General features: G+C 38.4%; 1 protein-coding gene across 1 annotated transcript in view; it reads right to left on the reverse strand.

The window, feature by feature from the left end:
• Positions 1-760: 760 nt before the first annotated feature.
• The window catches only part of asic4a (acid-sensing (proton-gated) ion channel family member 4a), a 77,951-nt gene continuing 52,624 nt past the window's right edge, over positions 761-26,087 (reverse strand). The window contains exons 2-10 of the mRNA XM_069663238.1: positions 9,731-9,875; positions 9,309-9,436; positions 9,014-9,167; positions 5,116-5,169; positions 3,333-3,486; positions 1,927-2,018; positions 1,677-1,756; positions 1,021-1,131; positions 761-898 (exon numbers count right to left, since the gene is read on the reverse strand). Of these exons, the coding sequence (XP_069519339.1) occupies positions 761-898; positions 1,021-1,131; positions 1,677-1,756; positions 1,927-2,018; positions 3,333-3,486; positions 5,116-5,169; positions 9,014-9,167; positions 9,309-9,436; positions 9,731-9,875 (1,056 nt within the window). The remainder of the gene's footprint in view (positions 899-1,020; positions 1,132-1,676; positions 1,757-1,926; positions 2,019-3,332; positions 3,487-5,115; positions 5,170-9,013; positions 9,168-9,308; positions 9,437-9,730; positions 9,876-26,087) is intronic.

Here is a 26,087-nt window from a genome sequence, read left to right on the forward strand (position 1 = left end):
ATTGAAACATAACTTTTGAACTTTGTCATTTCAAAGTTGGACTTTATGTACAAGTAAAATGCTACTCTCTAACACCTTAACCACAAACCAGACAAAGTGTATCATGTGGAAAGATGCTGCTAGATCTTCTAATGTCATACACTTCAGCCTAAATAATTTCCCCCATAATTTTGATGGATGTAACACGAGTAATATTTGCTCACTGAAGAATTCTCATCTTGAATACAATATATAACATATAGATAATAGTTTCTCTTGAAATTATATATAATTTATATTGTGCAATGGCTTGATATGGTACAGTGTGTTTTCCATTAAGTAGGAAGATCAGTCTGAGGACAGATAAATAAAGGGACACAGACAAAAAAAATCAGGGATGCTAGCTAAATAAATAAATAATATTTTCCCCTTTTTGGAGTACGAACTGGATCAAGGTTACATGCATCTCATCTTGTTCCCCTTTATTTGTGATCATGTACCAAAAACTCGTCCTGGAATCACATGACCGCTCACCTGCACCTGGACAAAGTTGAGAGGAGTCCCGTCCAGAGAGGGAAAAAGGAAAAGCGGTGTCATATTTGTGCCTACATACTGTATGAGAGGTGCTTTGTTAGCAGCACAAGTTTGGTGTTCAACTTTGGCTGTAGCTTTTCACTGGTGACAGCAAATGACAGACTCAAATGCAAAAGGTCTGTAATTGATCTTAACACAGACAGCTCTGATCTTTTGTTGTCACCAGGACAGGAAAATAGGGTTGACTCTAGCAAGCGAAGTCCTCAAACACACCATGGTGCCCGGCGTGGCGTTGGTGAGAGTGAGGGTGAGGGTGGTGGTGGTTAGGGAGAATTGTGTTGGCATATGCCCCCTCTGGGTGACTCCTTGTCATGTCATTAGGCTCCTGTTGAAGGCACAGCAGACAAGTCAATTTTAAGAGTGCAGTTACATTGCTGTAGGGATAGTTGTACCCTCAACTTGAAAACAGCGTTATAGCTATTTGTCACTACACATGATGTACTGTACCTTTACTTTCATTTCCTCTAGACCCACTGTTGCAACAGTGCTGGTCTGCTGCTTGTTCTTCTTCTCCTCTTTTTGCGGCCTCAGCAGGCGTTGAAGGCGACGCTTGATCACCTGGTTTCAGCCATAGCACAGCAGCAGCAGGGACAAGAACAGAGGTGAGCAAGGAAGACGAGAGACACAGCAGAGTGAAGAGTTCATTCACTGAGATGTCTGCGTCAAATTCCCTCCCTCTGATTCTGCTTTATTCATACATGTTTAGCAGTCAGCAGGCAGCTGGCTAGAAATCTTAAAGGATATGCAGCTGAGACAGGAGCTCCTTTCATGATCAGTGTAACAAGCATGTCCTCAGCACAGACCTGAGCGGATATTAATTTCTCCAGCCTGGAAATCAAATAAAACTCCTAACATGCATAATAAGTGATAACATTTACACTGTCCTTATTCTTATTAGAAATAACTGTTGTCAATTAAGAGGGAAAATTAAATAAACAACAGCGGCCCTAATGTCTATTTTAAATAGTTCCTGTTGGTTGCAGTAGTTGTCTTGCTGAAATCATGCACGACAATTGCTATTTCTTATTGCTAATCATATCACAGCTAGTTCTGATAATACACTGTGATTGTCTGATGTGTTTAGACTTGCAAAAACTCTGTACCTCATAGATATAATCCAGTATTTCTAAAATCGTTAGGATGCTTGCGCCAATGAATAAGCCCATCTGTCCACCAATGTCACCTGAAAAGGAGAAATACTTTAGGATGAAGCACAACGGACATAATGCCCGAACTCTTTCTGTTAGCTATTAATGGTAATGATGGTAAATGCAGTTTGTATAACACCTTTCACTCTGCACTAGCAGGTCTATTTAAATATGCAGGAAGAGAGAAAAGTGAAAGATATCTTACCTAATAAGCCTGCAACATCGTAGGCTTTCTTTTGCTCAATTGTTTCATAGTTCAGAGCTTCAAAGAAGATATCTAAGACTAGGAAGTTGTCTCTGTAAAAACAAGCAGAGTTTGGATGTCAAACAGTGAAAGAAGGTGTGCTGTTTTTATAATTCATTACAAATCTAACATAATTTGAAAAAACATCATTCCAAGCCTTTTTATGCTTACTGTAAATTGTCATGATGGGATTGTCAGGCCTAAAGCACTTTACATCTAGATCTAAGCAGTGATTGTGAGATAATGAGGTGTTTCAGGGTTTAACTGAGATGAGCAGAACGAGCACTGACAGCATGCTCAGTCAGTGCCACGTCTCTGATCTCTCTGGATTTAAAAAGTCTGGTAATATTAAGTGTTGTGAGGCATCGTGAGCTCTCTGGAATGGGTGTGCTTACCTTTTTCCTCTTCCCTGACTATTAAACACTGAGATGAGCTACAGTATAATCACATTTTTAGTGCATTAAGTTATAATCTGAAACCCTAAATATCTATATAACTTGTTTGTGAACAGGATCAAAACTTAAAGCACTGCTTGGGGTGCTAGAAGTAACATTTTTCTTATGTTAATTGCAACTCAGAATAATAATGTGCTTGATGGAGCAAACAATATGAAGATGTTAGTGTTTAATAATTACAAACTAATCTCAACAAAAGGTCCACATACGAGCTTTTAAACCCATGCCAAGGTCTATATCAACAGGTTATAGTGACACTATAAAGACCTGGTGATTGTGTTTTTTATTGTTGCTTGTTTATATGTTTATTTGCAAAATACAAATAGTTTAAGCTAAATTCTAATAGCTGTAGACATGGGGGGGGGGGATACAGAAGCAGCAAATTAGCAGAAAGCTAAATGGTAAAATAAAAATGCAATCACCATATAGTGAGTCATAAATGAGGATTTCTAAGCACATTTCAGTAATGTTCGGGGGGAAAAGTTCACTAAATAAGTAGGTACTGAATTCTAATTAGTTTTGCCGTAAAACATTCTGATTTGGGCTTTTGGAGTTCTTACAGACTAATGCAGTTTCTAGTCTGGTTTATATATATGCCTAATATGCTTCTATTATAAGGCAATAATGTATAAGAAGAGCAATATCATAACTAATTTTCATATCTAATTTGGATATTGTTGGACATTTTATACATGAACTCAGAGCCTAACAATGAACTAGCTATCATTTCTAATACCATGAAAATGTAGGACAACATATAAATTACCGCTTGCATAAAAATCGAATTGATTTTTGTATATGTTATGGCTGTCGGTTATGATCACAGACTAGAGGTCAAAGTTTATGACCCTTTTAATTCTATAGCTACCTCACAGCTCATATGTGTAGTCCTGTTGAAGGTCCCTGTCATACCTGATGTAGTCCTCCGACTTGTCGTATTTCCTGGAGAGATAGCGAGCAGAGCCCTTGCTTGGGATTTTGACCATGGAGAGCTCTTTACCGTAGCGGGTGAGATTACAGGGTGTCTCGCACGGGCAGGTATCCCCACTGTTCTTCTGTAGCTGTGCTGCAACTCAATGGAAACAGTGGTTTAACAGAGATTAGGTCAGTTTCATCGCTTATATGTTCATAGTCAATATGCAAGATACATCAGAGAATCTTGAAGCGAAAACAACCTATATCTGCATCAAAGGAAATATTAGTAATGTGTAAAAAAAAAGAAAAAAGAAAAAAAGAAGGGGGGTGGGGGGGTGGGGTGCGTTTGTGGGCTGAAAAACAAGACATACATTCACACAGTGGCCAGATACATGACTCCAAATATATACTAACACTGTTTAAGTCTGTTGAATCTGTAATTCCCATTTGTTAGGAACAACCATATGAGCTGATTTTATTTAAGTCCAATATTCCCTCTTAGAGCTCAGTTTTGTTAAACTGCTTACTGATCCAGTGTGTTCAGCTATCTTTGTGTGCAGTTTGATGCTGGGCAGGACAGCTGACTGCTACAGCTAGAAACAACTGAAAACATTATCAAAAGTGCATTAAAAGGCTCCCTAAAGTTGAGGGGGACCCAAGGAGTCAGGTCTCTGTGGGTTTGTCACTATGAGAAACCATTGTCAAATCAGACATAACCTTTGCTACAATATTTGAAATACAAATATAGCATCAAAAAACCAAAATCATGTGTTTAGTTTCACCGTGTTATCCAATTGAAAACAACTATAGCAATTACGTTCACAGTAATTAAGCTACAACACAGCCAGTGCTCTAGGGGCTAATTCAAAACATACCCTGACTTTAACCAAATCAACATGCAAGAATAAATTGCTAACACATTTACGAATACATATTCACAATCCTAACTCTAAAAAAACAATATGTATGCAGAATGGTAAAAACCTTTTCCTAATCACTCTTTTCAAATTTTAAATGCTTTCAGTACAGACAAAAACAGAGAGAGGAAGCACTGAAAGAAGTAATTATAATTTGAACATTTTGTTAAAACCTTGACAATTAGATTATTTGTATGCAGGATGACAGCAGCATACATTCTTGATCCGGCACGGGATATTCTCATTTGGGGAACAAAACACCTTTACAATATAAATATGTAAATCATATTCTAATTTATTACCTTTCATACAGGCTGAATTTATTCACACTATTTGATTCAGGAATATGACCCACATGAGTACGACCCATTTTTGTAAGATATATCTAAGATTTCATTCAGCCCTATTTCAAATAGAGTTTAAATTAAGCCGAGAGAGACATAATTAAATTTCTGGCGTATTTGGCTGAGAAATAATTATTATGTGTCTGCATTGACCATAAAAAGTCTTTTTACTGCAACCGTAATGCCTTTGAAACCAAGGCACCTTTGTTCAGTCACGACGTCTGCTGAAGGAGAGTGAGTCTGGAGTCAAAGCTGAGGGTAGAGGGGGATGGGGATGCAGATGCAGGAAAGGAGTGTCGGGTAAATATTATCAGTTCAACAATGGAGGCAGCACAGCCATCAAGCTCTAAAGTGACTAAATCACAATGAGGGAAAGTCATTTCAAAATATAAAGTCTACCTCCAGGTATTTGTATCGCAGAAAAAAAAAATCCTTATCATATTTACTGATTGTGTTTCCATTTCCCTTTGGGGGAATCTATTGTAATGAGAAAAGAAATGAAGGGGGATTGTTTCTTACCGAGTGCTTTGTCAACGCAGGTGATTTTACTGGGAGGGCAGATATCTGCTGTTCCTGGAGAGGAAAACAGAAAATGAGTCTGATCAATCAGAAACAAAATGATCAGTGACCTGTGTCTGCTGCAATGAGGAACCATAGCTGTGAACAACACTTCACAGCTTATTATTCATCTCCAAATGAAGGCGGACACACAGAGGATGACTTCCATCTATGGAGCCTGGGCCATCTTGGACGTCTGTCCTTGATTGTACAGAGAAATGGGGCATGCTGCATTCACCTGAGAGGCATATTTAGATAGTCTTTAAAAAACAATCAATGAGTGACATCCTCGCACGCAAACATATTGCCCGGGCCATTAATGACAGTTATTCATCAGCAGCCCAATTAATTGGCAGAGGTGTGTTTGTTTGTCTGTCTGTGAAATGTTCTCGGGTTTTAATGTGGTCACAAAGAAATGATAACTAATACAGAGTGAAATAATGTCTAATGATCTGAGGAGTGAGTCAGCTGCATGTGAATAGAGTTGGACTTTCTTTCGGTATGATATGGATGTCATTCTTTTTTTTCTGTCAGAACAAATAAACTGCAGTGATTTAAGATAACATTATTCATCATAAATCTTATTGACGGAGGAAAAAAAGACAATTTTTGATTATCTGGTATGGTTGCTAAAGCTGTGCTGTCTTCGTATGCTGTCCACAAATTAGATGGTAAATGGACTGTACTTATATAGCGCTCTTCTAGTCTTGCGACCACTCAAAGCCCTTTTCCGCTACATTTCACATTCACCCATTAACACACACATTCACACACTGATGGTAGAGGCTGTTATGTAAAATGCCCCCCAAAAAAGCCCAATTGTCAATCAGTCATTCAGTCATCACATTCACACACACCGTTGCCTATGCCACCAGGAGCAATTTTGAGTTCAGTGTCTTGCCCAAGGGCACTTCGACATCTAGACTGAGGGAGCTGGGGATCAAACCAACAGCCTTCCAATTGAAAGACGATCGACTCTACCACTGAAAAACAGAGCAACTTATTATCTAATTACTTGTTTGACTAAAGTTTGGGAATCTTTAAATCGTTTTTTGTGATATCCTATCGAACACAGAGGCTTAAATATGTCACCAAAATCTACTCAGTGCAAGTGACTGAAAGAACAACATGCATACAACATGAACACAGCTCAAGGGACAAGACACACCAACACAAAAACTATAAAATCATTATAAAGGCAACACAAACAATTTCAAGCTACATTCTGTGAACAAATATGTAAAGGCATGGCTGATTTCCCTGCATGTTAAGTGGATTGTAAACTGTTTTTGGATTGTTAAAGTGAGTGTAAGAATGAAATGGATTAAAAACATCGATGCTGTTCTTCCAAAAGCCGTATTACTGTGCATAAAAAGCTGAGCAGCACAAAATTGAATTGCAGCAAAGGACGCCGGAAAAGAAAAAAAAACTGATACTGTAAATTGTGTGAGGCACAGCACTTCTACATTTCATTGACACGGCAATGTGTTGTCACATAGAGGCTGTAAAAAGATTTTCAATTCACAACTTGGCCTCATGCTCCCTTGGCGAGCTTATGAACCAATAGCTCTCTGGAACTACATGCGGGAATTTCAGCAAAGTTAGTATGCAACAATAAATTTTATTCACTATTGACAGTGCAGTGAACTAATGTGATCTACCTGCTCCCTGACAAAAGCCCTTCTCTAAAGGCAGGGCAAATGGTCTGGAAAAGCTTCCAAATGCATTATATCAGATATAATGAATATATCTGATGTGATTTAAATTTACAGAAAGTGGTCATGCTGCTCTTTAAACACCTCTGCTCCTTAAAGAGCTTTTACAATCTGTTAATTCAAATGTTTTCACACTAAGGGCCTTTATCTTCTTTGTGTAATTCATTTTAAAAAAGTACCTGATAAAGACTATCTTTAAAAAAGATGCAGTTTTTCTCAGACAGCTCAACAGTGAGAGGGAGGGCTTTTTAGCTATTGTAGCTTTGTAGCAATTAGATTGGTTCACATGTGCGACTAAAAATAAAGGGTGAAATAAAGTGAGGGCAATGAGATGGGTCTATGCATTGGCAAAACTCATGTGCTCAAAAGTCACAATCTTGTCGTGAGCTATAGGCACATTCCCCTGCAGAGGACACAAACTGATAAGAAACATGTTTGCTTCACTGTCGGTTTTTCTCTCCAGACCTCCAGGTTGGTCCCCCCATTACAGCCTGAAAAGAAAGTCTTAAAGGTGTAACTGATATAAAAATGTGTAACGTGAGAACCGCAGCATTTATATTCTATAGCCTGGTGACGGCACTAGCTTAGTTACAGATGTATGGGGTTAAATCGATATTTAAAGTAACTTCTTTCAATATCAAATCAAATGGATTGTTTACTGAAATCAATCGATTTCTTTTTCATTTTCAGTTGTTCTGAATAAGGCTGCTTTGACAGCTGCACTGTGTAAATACTGAAGTGATGACTGCATACATGGGACATTTTCTGCCTGGATATTGTCACTTATCAGTGACTCAGCCCTTTAAGACACTGAATTGCCATGATGACACACATACTGTCCAAACTTCGACAAAGAATGCAAAAGCTGAACAAAGAAAGCGTATTTCAATCGGAAGGTCGGAGATTCGATCCCCAGCTCCCTCAGGCTACATGTCGAAGTGTCTTTGGGCAAGACACTGAACCCCAAATTGCTCCCAGTGGCATAGCCAACGGGTATGAATGTGATAACTGATTGACAGTTGGGCACTTTACGTAGCAGCCATCAGTGTATGACTGTGCGTGTGAATGGGTGACTGTGATATGTAGTGTAAAAGCAGCTTTCAGTGGTAAAAAAGACTAGAAAAGCGCTATTTAAGTACAGTCCATTACCATATTTTCAAATACATTGTCAAGTTAAGCAATTAAAGAATTGTCAATCTGAAAAACACAAATTTATGTCATGTGATCTGTGTGCTTTATTTTGCTTCTGCTTAATATTTATTCTGCTCTGCTCATAGTATCACATTTCCATAGCTCATTCATTATAGAATTTTTTCCCCACTGCTTGATTAATTTTTGTGCTGCAAAAAGTCATTTTCGCTCTTTATTTTGGGGAGAATTCATGCAATCTGATATCTTATGTCTCTAAAATCTAAATGGTCGTTTGAATTATGTTACATTTTTAATGGTATGAAACAATACATTAGTTCCCCTTTGTCAATTCCAAAATATTTAAAATCGAGAGTCTTAAAATCTGCCTGCAAATCACCTAGCAGTGGAGACTAAACACAAGAACAAGCAGGACCAATAATGAGATGTATGAACAAGTGGATCTAAAGCTCATTGAGACTTTTATGTACTCCCAAGAGTCACTGGGCATAGAGCTGCCAGCACTCCTGAAGAGCATTACACTCCAGATATGAAGCATCAAGGTCAGGCATGGGGCAGCCAAAATTATATCTGTGCTGGAATTATTCAAGTGGGCAAAACATTATGAGATGTTTTGCACAATGGGTCATTTCATACCATGCAAATGTTAGGCTATCAGATTGTGTTTTTACTTTGGCTCGACCAAACTCTCTTTGAAAACTGAGGAAAATACTTAAAACTAACTTCATTTGGATGTTTATTATTTTGATCTTTTCATTTGATTTGACCTTGAAGTTGCCAAAAACATGACAAAGATTTGTGTTTGTTTCTGCTGTCCATCTCCAAATTCATGTTGTCTTATTTTCCCTTCTCGGTTCCTGCTGTAATTTAAAATGAATCATAGGGCATGTATTTACTTATTTGTGTACAATTTTCATTGATATCAACAAATTGATTTTTTGACACCCATTGCACTCTTAGTGTCTTAGTTAGTGTGCAGTAGGAGTTCATCTTACCAGGCATGTGCACCATCCTGCAGTTGCACACTCGCAGAACCTCGTTGGTCTCACAGAGCAAACGACAGGCACTGATGCTGTATGTGTCGTATCCTGGGAACTTCTCTTTGCTGGTGGAGCGGCAGTTCCCCCAGGGCTGGGGCAGGTAGGTCAGCTAAGCACACAGAGATTTATTAGACCTCAGTCTGAACCACCAGGGGCGAATGGTAGCAGGGAGAACAGTTGTCTGGTGAGGGAGGAGGTGGGGGTTGGGTTTGGGGGGCAGGGAAGGTGTGCTGTGATAAAGAAGACCTACCCTCTGCTCCTGACATGAAACAAAGGTCTGGAAGCCCGGAGAGACACCAAAGCCCAGCTGGTGGATATACGGAGGCTCGTCCTGACTGTGTATCTGAACACGGATACCAGCCTCCAGGGAAGTCTCATCTTCAAGATAAAACCACACGAGCAAGGAGTGTTGCAAAAGTAGAGGACAAGGGAATTTCAGATGGCTGCCGCATCTGGCAGCTTGGATTCAGTTTTACGCTAACTGCAAACCATATTTCAGTTCTATTTCAAATAATAAACCAGCTGGGATTAATACTACAATGCAAGCACAATTATGTTTCCTTTTAAAAATCACATTTTACAGGTTTGCATAATTTACATTAAGTCACTTATCTCATGCAGAAGCATATGGATAAAAATGGACAACATTGGACAAATAGTTTGGAGGCTTACTTGTCTCTCTCCAGATGGGCAGATACTCATCCTGCTGGATATCCAACATGATCTCCAGGCCATTTCCCATTCCGCCCTGCTTGGTTTTCCTGGATGTGGTCTTGTTACCATTGAAAGTGTAACATTTCCCATATCTGGTGTAAACCTGGAAGAGAATAAATTCTCATCATGAACATTGCCTTAAACATAACAATCCACATTCTGGTGGTGACAAGATCATACTAGCTGTGCATTGAAATGAGGAAGAGATATGAGCAAAAAATAAATAAACATGCTGAGTCTGGGCGACTGAATGTTACCCGCATATATCTGGATGCAGTCTGCTTGCTCAGTCCCTCATGGACTTTGATAAGCTATATGAATTGCCAACACCCAGCAATAAACCCCGCACAATGCTGCTCAATAGTACTACCATCCCACTGAAATTTCAAATGGCATAAGAGACTCTTTAATCTTCCTTCAAATGAAAACAAATGACAATAAAAGAGAGCCAGCTTGAAAAGAGCTATCATGTCACCACCTATCAGAGGAGCTGTCCCTGTGGGGGACACAAGATCCCACTGTATGCTTTTCAACTAAACTGCTGCACTGCAGTAAATATCCATCTTAGAAGTCAGTAATCTCCTGTGGTGAGCTTTAAAAGGACAATCTGTGATCTAAATGCAAACAAAAGGGTATTGTTGGCCCAAAACAATAATCTAAAGACATGAATGATACTTGCCATCACCCCCAAATTGACTGACAAAAATTGCATGTCCATTATTCAATGGACTATGCACTAAACCCCAAAGGCAGTGATAGTCCAAGCACTATTTAGCAATTGCAACCTGGAAAGAAAAAAGCTGGCCTATCAAGCTTTGGATTTCTTCACATGTTGGAGTTGTGTGCAAAAGGCTTTACCCACATCATCAGTGACATGGTAAGTGTATTAAGTATATTTCTTTTTTTACATTTCAAAAACAGCAAATGTGTAAGGAAGGGAATGAATGGTTTGCTTATCAGATTTAATTTAAGCTGCAATGATTAGCATATCTGGCTAGCTAGCTTCTCTTACAGTAGTAACTGAGCATCATATTCCCAGAGCCAAGGAGAACATCATTGATTGCAATAGCTTGTGCTATTACAGATTACGGCGTTAAAGCTAATGGTAATGGCTTTGCCATGCTTTAGTTTATACTATAGCAATCTCAGCTGACATTACCTGAGATAGCTTTGCATTTGCCAGCATAAAATGCTGTTATAAAATAAAAATAGTATTACATATACATACATCTTACATTTTTCTGTTAGCATACTCATGTATTTCTTGGGCTGACGAGATATACACTGAAATACAAGATAAATTCATTCATCTATATAATATCTCAGCTACACAGATCAAATCATTCATGTACCCTAAACACCATCTTACAACACCAAAAAGCCAGAAAAGGCTTTTTCAAACCATTAGCTTATGTAATCTTAATTAGCTAGCTAGTTACAATATATGTGCTGGTGGCAACTGTCATTTCAGCCAATAGACAGTTGCTAGACAGAACTGAATGCACTGCTTTTGTCCAACTTTGTTTTAATTCAGAGTCATTGTTTCCAATTAACAAAAACTTTCAAGGGGTTAATCTTCCACTGTTATTATCGAAAATTTCACATGAAGTTTGAAACATGTACAGGTGCATCAATAGAAGCTTACGATGATGTCAAAAGAAAATCTAAATTCTGTTTTGTTTTTTTTAAGTGAAAAAATCAAAACTATCAACAGTGGCCATAAGTTCCTCCATGTTAGAACAATGTTGCAACCGCATGACAATAATATTGTCAACAGTAAGCTACTGATGTAAAAATAGGAGGCTGTAGTGAGACACCTCACTTCATCCACCTGCTACTTGACAATGTGCCAACCAGCTTTTCAAAAATGTTTTCATTTGCTTGGAAATACATTTGCTGAGAATTATCAGTGGCTCACCCCTTTCAGTTATTTCTTTGCTAAGCGTCAGCTGATAAGCCCCTTCTACAAAAGGGCAACCTTGATCCATCAATATTAAATAACTACAGAACGATATCTAAAATTTAATTTATTGCATTGAGAAAGCTGCTATTTTTTTTTTACTAGTATTTTTCTAAAATGCACAAAACCAATATCATACAAAAGTTATAGCTGTTGTGCTGAATTCAGCACATCTGGGATTCAGTCATTGGCATTAGGCCACAGGCCGAGTGCCAAAGATGATCACAGCTGTGCTGATATTCAGTGCAACAACACGACCAAGATTTGATATTGCTTCTATACAACAGTTCTAGAACAATAATAAGGACCAACCACCAGCAGCGTGGATTACTGTTATGGTCTCTCGTCTGATCCTTCCATAAAGACCAACAAACGACATCAGCTCATTCAGGAAGCTGCTGCCAGAGCTGTATGAGAACCAAGAGAACAGAGCACATTACACTGGCTTCCAGTATTTTAAGGAAAAGACTTCTTCATTTGGAAAAAATATTGCCAGTATAACTTTCACCCACTAAAAACATTTTCTCAAGTCAGTTGTCATTTTTATGTTTATGTGTTATTGGAAAATGTGATGTTCTGAAAACCAGTAAGAATTAAGCCTTAGGTTAAGCTTGTTTTAAGGCGAAAAAAGGCTTTTGAGAATGAAATGTTGGGGATGTACGAAACTCCTTGGTTATAATCAATGCTGAAGATAACAATCATGAGGGTCCTCTAAATGACACATTTCAGATACATTTTAAAATATATTATATATAATGACAATTGTAATAACAACTGAACAAAATATTGTGTAGACATATCATTTAAGAGATAATTTGACTGTCCCAGCGTTTTCCAAAAAAATGTTGTCTATTTTTTTAGTTTAGTTTAGTTTTTAGTAAAACTACTTAATCCATTTTAGGAGTACTATGAGTCCTAGTGTCCAGTCAAGTTACTCCCTGGAACAGGGGGCAATTTTGCAATACCCACAACAGTGATTAGAGCATTAGAGCAAGACATGAGTAGCATTTTCAGCAGCATGTTGCTTAGAAAGACACCTGGATTTTATGCCATAACAGACCTTGAGGCTTTTGATCTGCGAGATTGTGCATGCATGCTTAATCAGCGTGTGCATGAATGCATCAGAAATAGTATCATTCAGATTGTGACTCAGCTGAGGATTCAGAGTAATGACAGACATCATTTTGTATCTCAGTTCAGGCTCTAATGTGGTAAATGATGGTGAAAATCTGTTCAGTTACGTCTGATAGCAACTTAGCATCTTTTTGGATTGCAGCATCTACCCAGTAAGTTTGATTACAAAATGGGTGTTGGCTAAGTTGGGGTGGTGGCCTTATGATAGGAGGTTCAAGTATTCAAGAGACTTTTGACTGACATGTGCTATTAGGCTGAAATGGGTTAATCTGTATTTGGCTGGTGTGGAGCGGTTGAAGAGGTAAGCTGCGCTTATCATTGATCCTCTACCACCAACCCCATCCCTGTTCATTGACACACTTAAGCCTCGGCAGGCAGACTTTATCTGATGTAGCAGGCAACAGAGGCAAAGGAGGATTTCACTTTAGAAATGCTCAAAACACCCCGACCAAGTGCCTGGGTTCCGCTCTAAAACTTTGGGCTCTGGAGGACACCGGTGTGTTCACAAATGATGTCCCCAGAGAGTACGGCAAAGTTTTCCCATCATCTCATGTAGGAAATGGTTGTTGGCAGAGCTTCCAATGGTTTATTTCTCTGCCTCTGATCCCCTCACTCCTCTCTTTCTGCATCTGCAACATGATTGATGGAGCATTTTTCTCCTGTTACATCTCGCACCAAATTTAGCAAAGGTAACAGGGCTGACTTGGGCAATTCCCAAGTGGGGACTTGGCACTGCTGTTGACAAGCTGAAGCAGAGCAGCAGCATGGCAGTTACAACCCAAATGAAAGAGGTTTTGTACCTCTCTGAGTAACTCAAGTTGTAAACAACTGCTAATGATTGTGGCACTTAATGTAGCAGTGTTCAGTCTGTTGTCATTCAGAGGTCTAAACAAAATCAATCCATTTGACAGGCCTTTAGATAGTTGGATTAAAATGGATTAAAACATTTGTTTCAGTTCTGTATTATTGCTTGAGTTAATACTATGCATTGTTATGTATGTACTGTATTCACATATTAATTCTCTGCTTCTCTAAATTGTTATTTTACTATTCAAGCCTGGATTGTCAACTTGGCAAAGCTTGCAACTGGCCTTGGGCTACAAAATCTCAGGAGTTCCAAAGTCTCCATGTTCACTGTGTAATAATTGGCTTGAATAATTGCTTATTTGTAATTATCATTATCGTTTCATTATTCATACGTAGTTATATGTATTTTTTTTTGCCCTGCGACATGTAATAGTGTTGTTTTGGTTATGCCCCCTGCAGCTTTACTGTTCGGTTAAGTTTCACCTCTCATCACTCAGAGTTGCTTTCAGTTGCAGCAGGCAGCAAACCACAAACTCTTCCGGAACTGGTCAAGACAAAGAGACAGCACTGCACCAACATGATGCTATGAATGATTACGTTGCTCTTAGTCACGGTGGCCGACAAGACTAAACACGATGTAACGGCCCAAAAGATTTTCATTTGGAAAAACAGGCTGTTAATTCAGAAAAAATGCAAATTCTACAACACACACAAAAACAGAAATGTGCTTCAAATAAGCCAAAGTGTACTAAGTTGAAACAAATACATTAAAGGGTTAGTTTGGATTTTTGAAGACAACCTATATGAGGTTTTTGTCAATATACAGAAAATTAACTACAACTTGGGACCTTACAAGGAGAGGCCGGCTAGAGAACAAGCACAAAAGCTAAGCTATGTTAAGCTTTGGACGGGGACCAACTTAAAAAAAATAATGTTCAATGTTCTCAATATATTCACTGCTTAAACTTGGTGTCAGGAAGCCCTTTCCTTTGGGAATAGGTTTTTTTTAACCATACAACAGGTTTGTATTCCTACGCATGCAGTGCACTGCAATGGTTCACAGTGGTTTTACATAATCTTTTTTCTCTCTGCAGCATATTTTTCTCTGTGGCTGTTATTTTTTCTGTTGTATGAGTTTTAGACTTGTGCATGTGTATTTTAAATTAAACAGAATAAGAATCAGTGCTACTGGCCAAGTATGTGGGCATAAACATTTGACTCAGTCAAACAAATTGATATATCACACATGATCAGGTTTTCCTAAAGTGCTACTTCAGTTTACTCTAATGCTAACAAATGTTGGATGTACTGTGCCCATTGTGGAAATGAGGTCCCGGTTCTCTTCTTAAGGTTTCTGTTGAATGTTTTTTTTGTGATTTTCCCATTATACAAATCAAGGGTTTTAGCATATAGGGCGTCTTACGTTTGCACTGTTAAGCTTTTAAGATAAATCTGATAAATCTGTGAATCTAGGCAAAATTAATAGATTTGGCTAAACTTGACCAGATTAGACAGAAAAAGTATTAATCCATTAAGATTATGCTTTGAGCTGTTATGCTAATTTTGGAGAGATGTATGACTTCATAACATTTGGAAATGTTGTATTTCACCACTTATAGCATTACTGTTTAAAAAGTCTATTCATTAATGCCAGTGTTTTTTCTTCCAAAGTGTCTCTCCATGCTATATGCATTTAGAGACCAACCCCATACCATGTTATTTAAAATCCCTGGTGGGGTAAACCCTTAAACACCCTCTTTATGACCATGATCTGACAGAAGCATGCTGCTTTTCCTTTTAAATAACCTGCAGGAACCATTTCAGTGCTTCTCTGGAGGACATCCATCCAGGCAGGCTGCGTGTCATCGGGTAGCTCTTCGAGGATTTGAATTAATTTACAGAAGGTGGTAGAATATGCCAGAGCAATGATTGGCAGTTGAAAACCATTAGGGCTAGCTCATGCAGGGTTTAGGTTGTGAAAGAGTGTTTTCTTGATTTAATGGCTTCATTACAACCTCTAAACAAAGAGACTCTAATCTCAACTCAACATGAACTGAAAATGTACATGGTATTTTGGCATTTTCTCAGAACTTGCCGCATGCAGAGCAGACTGTTTCTCACCCAGTTATTGAGTCCATTATCAACTTCTTGAAAGTATAAAAAAATTATAATGAAGTGACCCAGCCATCAAATGTTCAGTATTTTTTTTTTTATAAAGGCCTTTATCGAAGTGCAAGATAATGCCAAATAAATGTATTTTTTGTAAGGTGTGAAAAATTCTCTGATTAAAAAAAAAATGAAAGTCTTATCCTACTGATAGATATATTGCATTGTTATAAATATGAGACAAATTACTTATGACACATAATAGGGAAGGGGAATGGCCAAAGTTTGCTTTATACAAAATCCATTTGCATAATGGAGATATATAATTGAGAACATTCCTCACTTTTTGGCCAGACAGACAATGTGCAACAGAGTTTAAATGTTGGAATACATTCACACTGCAGATAGGAATGTCCTAGTTCACAATCCTGCTCATTTTGTTAAATACTAATCCGAAAGGAGTTATATGCAGTTTGTAATTTAATGTTTCAATGTCTCTTCTTGCAAACAAACAAATGAATTGTTGCCATGACAATTAATCTTACAAAATGAGACAGTGTCAGTGTCATCCCAGTGACTTAAGAGATTTTGAACAAGGCTGACAGCAAGAATATAGAGATTCCAAATAATTTTTAGAGCAACATTAGAAAAACAAATGTCTAAGAACTGACAAGAAACGCTCTGTGATATGTATGTATACAGGCGTATGTATGTATAGGGGTTTACAAATGTGGACATCATAACCTCCGCAGCCCTTAAATGAAGAATAACAGTTTGGTTAAAGAGAGGAGAGGCTCCGACATGACACCTAAACACTGCAGACTGGAATGTGAGGCACACAAGTTTTGCACCATTAACCTCACTCTCAATGTCGGCCTCTGAACACAGCACCAGGGACGCATCTTTGGATTGCCTTTCAACACATTACAGTTATTATGTATCAATTCGAACCTTCATTACACAATTGAGTTCTGAGATTTCAATGCTCCTTAAACAGAGTAATACAAGTGAGGTAAACACTGTGTAATCAGTGGGCTGTCTTCATAGTTAGTCTTACTCTGCCGTTGGGCAGAAAAACATGTTTAATAAATGCGGTACTTAAATTTTCATATGAAATGTAAGTGTTGGCTGGATATAACGAGTGTTCCCTGTAGACCACCTGATTAATAAGAACTGAAAATAACCTCTGATTGAATTTCACACTGACCTAATGTGTACTTGCTCATACACCGTTAGGTGTACACTTCAAGGTGGTTATAATATTCAGCATGTCTTTATTTTGCTCTCCCCTTTGACTAAAAACCATACATTAAAATGATGATCTCTGATATAAACCTGCGGGGCTTGTTTCTGTCATTAGTGTAGGAGTTCTGACTCATCTCTTCTCTGCCTTTGCTGCCCTCTTTCTGGTTTCCTCCGACAGCATCACAGATAAGTGGAGCACCAAAGTCAGAACAGTGCACTCAGCAAACCTCTCTCTCTTCAAATGTTAGTATTCCCATTTTTTTCTGCACCCACCACCCCCCTCCCGACCCCCTGCTACTCCCCGCATATCCGAGCATACTCAGCTAATGGAGCAGTGAGAGATGCTCTTGAAAAAGAGGTTGAAAATGGACAGGCTCTCTGGCACAATACAGGAACTCACAAATAGAACAGTCCACTACATTCAGCATCCTTAGAGAAGTAAAAGCTTCCTATGAGTACAGTCTGCACTAACATCACATCCATGGGCCCATAAAGGTGCTGTTTTATAAGTGTGATTAGAAACTACTGTCATAATGGGGATAATTTATTTGGATCACCGGAGTGAGACAGGTCCCTAATCAGTCTTTATGTGTAATTGAGATAAATCATTTCCTGCAGTTGGAGCGTATGCCTGGGTCCAACCAAAATGGTAGTAATTCTTGACCTTAAAAGCCATACGGAGCGGCGCCTATTAATTGTTCTCCATACGGAACAATAGTTTTAATTATCCATTTATCTACGTTAAAATTAGTTAACTGGTTGGAGATTTTCATGACAAATTATCTTTAACATTTTATAGACTTTGAGCCCCTTGATTACATCTCAACAAACATCCTAACCACATAAAACTGTATAAACCCTGGCATGTTTGAGTCATTCAGCATCCTTCCAACTAAACCCCAACAGCTACTCTAGTTAGACTATGGTTATTTTTTGCCCTATGGCGGTTTAGGAACAATTTGAGGCTATTTATTCCCATCCAGAGCTTGAAGTCATCGCTCAAAAGAGAGGAGTATACGACAGTCATGCTGAATGTATGAGCTAATGGGGCTCTCAAGATAGTAAGGAACATATTGCCTGTTATACATGAGCCAAGTATGCTTTACTTTTCCTCTTCACCTCTTTCTGCCCACAGTTCTGATCAGTCATTCAGTAAGGTAGAGCCTGATACAGCCAAGGAGATATCTGCCCTTGGCACTGCACCAGCAAACAGTCCAGCCTGAGGCATTTGTCTAAATGTCTCTGTTGTTTTTTTGCAGTCATTTGGATATTCAGGTTTAATTAAGGTACCGCTGTCATTAACACAGGATTTCATTTCCTAAGCTCTCAATCTCGCACCACTCTCGGCTCCTCTCATACTCTACCACCCACTCCAAAACACAAACACTCTCACCCAGGAGCCGCTCAAGAAACACCGTCACAGTTCCCTGGCCAAACTTTTATTTAGTATTCATCATAACCAAGACACCTGCTTGGTTGTTTTTCTTTTCCATGGAGCTCTGGGGAAATGATATCTGTTGGATAGGAGCCACATGTTAGGGTTGATGAGAGTACCAGAACGGAAAAGCAGGATCTACTATCTTTTGACATGAATCATCAATATAAAATATGGTGTCCCTTCAGGGATATGTGAGAGATACCAATGCAAATATCTAGCTCTTGTCATTTTCTGACAAGGTTATGTATATGCAACATATACATTTGCTTGTGATTGCAAGTATTTTATGAAATGCAGCTGGTTCACGAGATAAAAAAAATGTAAATGTTTGTTTTTCTCCTCTCCCACTGTGTAACATGTCTAATGTCCTGGGATTCTTAATGACATGCAACACTTGCTTTATTCACAAGATGGTGCAATAAGTGCAGTTACCTATCCACTTACTGACTCATTTATCCAAACTTTACCCTTTTAGTGAGTGCAACAGTGAAACAATATTTTCCTCGCCATCGTGTAACATTTATGAGCGTGGAGATTCGTGTTTTTCATGCTACATAAATCATCCAAGTAAACAAGTATGATTAGTGTTTTTGCTCAGGCGAAAGAGCCTGGTTAGAGTCAAAAGCAAATCTCACAGTCCATTAGACTATGCAGGATCTAAATCCAGGGCCTGAGGAAGTCTGGCAGACACAGAGGTTTTAACTGCACACCTATACGCACCGAGTTTAATTTGGCCTCCAATCACATTCCTCTCAAATGGCTGAGTTAAAGAAAGAGATAATGCAGCAATGGAACAAAGGACCTGCAGATCGAATTGAAAACCTCAGACCACTGATCCTGTCCTTGACTGACTCTGACCAAAGTCACAATAGGAATTTTTTGTACAGAGGAAAATTACCATATTTCGTCACAGTGTATCTGCAGGGGACTGATAGAGTTGATGATTAATTTCACTGATTACAATTCAGGTGGTGACATTTCTGGCATTATAAACTCCCTGTCTGGTGCTCATTTTAATTTAAACAAAAGCTCGACATGCCCATTCAACCCCTGTCCTGCATCCATGCAGCACTGTTGTACAAATGAGCGACTGGTATCATATTTCAGTCAGCTGCAATTCCTTGCGAACAAACCATTTGTATGTGTATAATTATTCCAGAATTATCATAGTGACTTCACAGCATTTAGTTGTATCTCTCATGAGTTAGTTCACGTGTCTCTCTTCTTTCAGACTCATCTACCACAGTTGTTGCAACTCCTCCTTTTTGCCAATGGAGGTCGATAAAGATTATAGATGATATGATGCTTCTTCAATACCAGGTTATTAAGAGTGAGAGCAGAGGACCTCTGTAATCCCTGTCTGCACATCAAAGACAGGCCTGATATCTGGCCTGCTATTAGCTGTGTGGCTGGATGCCACCTGCCCAGATGTTTGGCATGTGGACTCCAGTTCTGCCAAATGGAGGATCATGAGATTCTCAGGCTGCCTTACAGGAAGCACGTGAAGCACCAAACTTCAATGACAAAAATGTTTTATTTAAAAGAAAAACACATTTTCTAAAATAATCTATCAATCATTTGATATTTGCATATTACACAATGTTCATTGTCCATGCAGAGGTTTGACTAAGCCTTTCTCTTAATATCATTTGCACACCTTACCAGCAAGGTTACTGCATTGGCTCCAGAAACCTTAGATGTCGATTACACAGCTGCTTCACTTTTAAATTCTTATTTTTTATGAACATAACAGGCACTTTTGATATCCTGCATCAGAGGCCACGGAGCTCAGTGTGGATTAGAAAGAGTTGATGTAGGACTCTGTATATCCCACATTCGTGACAATTCTAGGCCTGGTGCCTGGGCTCTGACTGTCAGTTAAAGCACTTGCTTGTGATAGGGCCTCATAAAATTGGAAGGCTTCCTGTGGCTACAGCCCTGCCTGTCAATGTGCATTTGATCTCCTCTGAGTTTACACACTCTGAAGTTGTTTGTTGTTGTTTACAGCTCAAGCCTCAGAATAAGTCTGTGCCATTGTATGTTCAGCTGAGCTGTAGTGGAGGTCGAGAAGATCGACCATTATGTGCCAATTATTGAAATGCATTTCTCACTGTCACAATAAGAAAAGAGATAAAGGCCACCTGTAAAGCTACATTAAACCAATTGTTCAAAAGTCACATGTCCAGTTTGTCATATGACTGTCACCTCAAAAACTCCCACATGACGCCTAAGACACCAGAGGGGTGTGAAAAAGTGTCAGTATTTAACAAACTGGGATGAGAATGGTTGAAATTTCATGTCAATTCTTGCAATTCATTGCATTGACAACTATATATCTTCTTGTCCCATTAATGTTACTAACCATACATCTTCCCGGAAGGTTCTGAGCTCCCTTGTCTCATAGGTTCCTGGGGATCATTGCTGGAGACCGCCTGCTGCCGTGGAGCTGCTTGACTCCTCCTGCTAAACTATAAATACCAGTCTTGCTTTTATTATCACTATTTGTCAATGTTAATCTTAAGGGTACCCAACTCCAACAGCTATACTATATTATCCGTCATACTTACGTATATTATCATCATGAGAGTTACTACTGGTAATAAAACCATGTTGACTTCAACTGTTACAATTATTATTATCAGTCTTTATCATAACTATGCTGTTCTTGCACATATTACGCATTTGTACCTTTATTATTACCATTGTAACCATAAGTCTGTATTATCTGTTGTTGTTGTTGTTGTTGTTGTTGTTGTTGTTGTAACAAGAACATATGTTGTCGATGTGGTGTGGTTTGTCTCTATCTATCCTGCATCTCCCTCTGTCTTGAGTTATTGTTGTTTAGTTTTGTATTTAGTTTGTATTCATGTTCAGATGTTTATCTCCTGTTTTACTTTGTAACTGTTGTCGCTTTGTCTCTCATGATGCTTTACATCCTTCCTTTGTTTCTTTTCCCACCTTTTGGATTATGTTCCCTGCCCTCGTTGTTTTCACCTGTGTTGATCACTTACCAGTCCCTGTTTACTCCCTGTGTTGGCCATGTCCACACGTACACGGGTATTTTTCAAAACGTAGCTTTTTCTCTGTGTTTTGGCCTTTCGTCCACACAAACAAAGTTTTAGGTCAGCGAAAACCAATCTTTTGTAAAACGTAAAGATTTTTAGAAAACTTTCCTCGGAGACGTGTAGACAGGGTAAAAAGCGTTTTTGGCTCGTGACGTCAGGCTGCACACCGTTATATCCTTTGTGAGGTGTCACAAATGAGGCAACATTCCTTGCAAAATGACGAATGTGGCAAAAACAGTGATGCTTCTAACCTTGCTAACAGGACTTTTTACATGTTTACACATATGTGTACAGTTACTCGTCCACTATATTTAGGGACAGAGGCATCAGGATGCAGTACTTCCGGCAATAGATTGTTTTCAGACTTTTGATTGGCTGCGATTTTCTTTTCTTCTTGGCATGACTGGGTTATATCCCCGCTTGTTGGTGTGGCATTCTCATGACAGCATGTCTGCTGTCTTTTTATGTTTTTGTTTGGACAGGGATTTTTTTTGTTTTTTAAATGGAGAAGGGAAAAATACCTGTGTATACATGGCCTTTGTCTTCCCCTGTTTCTTTGCTAGTTCATTATTATCGTCCTTTGTGATACCTCTCTGAAACTTTTGTCATACCTCTGTCTTCCTGTGGACTACCTTAGATTTTTACCTGAACTCTTTTGGATTTTCCTTGTGGCTTCTTGTGTTTTGTTGGACTTTTGGATGGACATTTGTTGGACTTTTGTTTCCCTGGATTCGGAACAGTAAGTTTTTTTGTTTGTTTTTAAATAATATCATTGTCTGCATCTGGGTCCTCTCCCTTTTTCTTTGAATCAAAAACCTGACACCCTCTATCCCACTTCTCAGCCCATCCAGTCGAGGCAGATGGCTGTTCAACATGAGCCTGCTTCTGCTTGAGGTTTCTGTCTAGACCTGCCCTTTTTGTTGAACGTCTTGAGATAACTTTGGTTATGATCTGGTGCCTGTATGTTATGGTGATTCCTTAAAAATTTGGTTAACTATATATACTTGTTGTATACTGTTATTGCACAATAAAAAAAGAAAAGAAAAAAGGTTTACGACCAATTCCCATCAGCCTATTATTTTTTTTAAATTTGCAAATACCAGTATGCTAAAAAGCCAAACTAACCATGCAAATTGATTGAAACACAAATTTCAAACAAAATAATTTGTGGGCTCCATCTTTTATTAATTTAATATTTTTTTATATATGTATATATTGTGCTTTACAGCCTTACAGCAAGTGGTTTTAAATACATGTTTCCTTTAATAAATGTTTTATTAGCATTGCTCTTTTAAGTGAAAGGTAACTGTTATATACATAGACATATGTTCATCCAAGTTGACAGAAAAGTATTTATTGTCATTATAAACAAATGAAGATTTTTTTTGTCATCTGTATTGCAGATTCAAATTGAGAGACATTAACATATATATGTATATGCATCCCTCTCTGTGTCACAGGTGAATATTACAGGAAAATGAAAATATCAAGCATCATGCATTTTTTAACACACATTTGCTCCATGAGGAGGCATCTTTGTCAAATCAATTTCAGAGGAGGTAGCCTCGACTTTAACCTTGTCCCGAGTTGATCAGATTGTTACAGAGTTCCATTAATACAAGCCAGCGTAATTTTGGTGCATTAAACAGACACAATGCAAGCCTTGATGTTTTCAGTGACAGTCCCCTTTAGCAGATAGAAGTTCGATTTTATAATGCTGACGCTTAACATATCTATCAAATTAAGAAATGTTTTATTTAATGCTTTAATACATTTTAATAGATATTTAACATATATTTAGAATTGTGAGTGAAGACACAGTGTATCTTTTACATTTTGATATTAGATCAAGTATGCATGATTTTTCTCTTGCTTCAAGGTCATTTGCAGTCTGCCACCAAACACACACACAGTGTGCACCATTACCTGAAGGTAGGAAGCAGCTGCAGTATGTTTCTCCATGTATTCTCCCCTAGAGCATGCGTTGTATCACTCAGGCACTAAAAACACATGACTTATTATAATACACAACAAAGCCGTAAACCAAAAGAATTGTGACTCCTGCAACTCTCGTTGAGATCTATAATTCACTTTGACAGATGTCAGAAACAGAGCTTGTTTATTCTAGCTGCACTGTAACAACAAGCAGCAAAATATACCTCTAAAGACACTCTCCCTAACATCCTGTGACCGCAAATGCTGTGCTGCGCATGCATTATCATTAGCAAGTGATGACCATTGAAATGATTTAATTATGATTACAAATGGAATGCAACACTTCCCTGTGGCCAAAGAGGCAGGCCCAAACGAATGCAAGGCTTTATGTATGTCTTTACCCTTCAAAGAGTCTATAGACATTTTAATCATACGCGGCTGACTACAAGTGAATGATAACTGCAACAAAGAAGTGCACCTAAAAACCCCTCAGCAAAAAAATCACACAGGCTGTCATCATAGCTTGAACAGTAAGTCAAGACATCTTTTTCAAAACTGACTTCAGCAACATTTCACTCACGAAAACAGTCAAAGTACATTTTTTCCTGAAAGAAACAGAAAAAGAAGACATTTTTGCAGTGAAATGAAATGAGCCTGGCCATAGCCTCAGTTGCGTGATCTGATAAAATTCTGTTCACTGTCCTTCAGGTACACCAAACAGTTACAAACAGAATGTCTGTAACTGATCGGCATGACAGTCAATACATCAGCATGTGCATTGGAATAAAGAAATCAATGTCAGTGCATTCCCATGCCTCTTCCATCTCTGCCAGTAAGCCCTCATACAGGGATGGAAAGCCATCAACTGAACCTACCCAAAGGGGATAGCACACACCCGATATTGATGTTTCAAGTGTTGCCTTGGTCCAAGAAAGGCCCTTGTAAAAGCCGTGGTAAAGGATTACCCAAGCATGCATGTCCTCTTTCAGCGTGGCTGAGAACACTAGTTTCCACCCTTTGCACCGTTTTGAAGGGTCATTTTTAAACACAGCGAAGGATGAAACAAACAACCAGAGAACCTAGGAGGGGCCATCCATCACTCCTACTTGGCCCTACTCTGCTATTTGTTGAGCTTGAGATAAAGCTGGCCTTATCTTCTATTAAACTTGATCAAACATTGTTAAAGCCAGTAATCTGTCATTTTTAATTGAGCAGACAAAGAAGCTTGTTATAAGAGATATCTGAGAGGAAATTGCAACTTTACTATGCTGTGATGATGGGTATGATGATGTTGTAATAGTCTGTAGTACTGTTTTAGTTATAAAATTAACTGAACGATGTTAAGGCTGTGAAACTACATTCACATCTCATGTATTAGCAAATAATTTACTGATGTAACAAGCCAAGTCTACTTGTGGATCAACACAGTGTGCCTTATTCTACTTTATTTACCTATATACACTTCCCTTATAACCAACAAGGTTGAGGGTTTGCTGTTGAGGTGATTTTCATACATTGTTTAGACGGTCAGCTAATTGAAGTAAAAGGGTCATGAGGTTTTAGAATTCAAAATTCATGCTAAACTATTCTTTCTGATACATCAGATTCATAAAACCCGACTCAATAAGAGCAATAGCATGCTAACACAGTGCTACTATGGGGGAACATGGTAACACAGAATATCACTGATTGCTAAACCGTTGCAAATGTGATATAAAACACAGCCCAGATCAAATCCTTGTTCTGAAAACACTGCCAGCTTTTGTTTTCCATCCAGAGAAACTAACAAATAACATGACTCGCACACAAAGCTGTCAAAAGTGCTTTGTTTCCTAAACATTCAACATACTGTAGTTGCCACAATAGACATTGTATAAATAAACCATTTATAAAACCTTGACATTAACCATCAATACTGACTTTTCACAGTCAGTTCATTAAAACTATTATTTGCAAAGGTATTGTATGCTGCTGCTTGAAATTTAGTTCATGAAAGCAGGAAAAATAAGAATTACCATTTCACCTCTGAACACCATAATTACTCACCCAGAAATTCTTAGCCTGGTCTTTGTGGTCAAGAGGAATTTTGCCCTAAAGGTGAAGCTACAGGAATGTTGATCAATAAAACAATTTGAAAACGTCCTTTGGGACCATAGAATGTCCTCACTAAACTTTATCAGTGTAGCTTTGCAATATTTTAAACAGTTTAGCAATCTGGAAGACAAACCTCTAACCAAAAAATGCAGTTCTATTCCTTGAAACAGGTTGATTATTAGTAGTCATGCCTGACCAAAGCCCTGCTTCACATACACACAAAGACTGCACACACAGAAAAATACCTCCTATATTTTTTGTATATCATGAGCAATTGAGCTGCATGTCAAAGCTGCATACATCATGAGAGGGAGGTTTAGTACCTTGGATAAAATATTCTGCTGTGATGGGACGGTGAGTTCCTGATACCTTTTCCAGAAATAATGGTAGACTCATACTACATACAGGTCAATTTGTATGAAAACGAAAATCCTTGTTAAAACACATTTCCACTCCAGACCCTCTTAAAAGGGTAATCTTACAAATGAGGTGATGACATTAAAATCTGATCATTAAGAACCAAACAGCACG

The sequence above is a fragment of the Semicossyphus pulcher genome, unplaced genomic scaffold (genome assembly GCF_022749685.1).
Source record: "Semicossyphus pulcher isolate SPU_LCO1_2020_fin unplaced genomic scaffold, fSemPul1.0.p SCAF_15, whole genome shotgun sequence".
NCBI classification, from domain to species: Eukaryota; Metazoa; Chordata; class Actinopteri; order Labriformes; family Labridae; genus Semicossyphus; species Semicossyphus pulcher.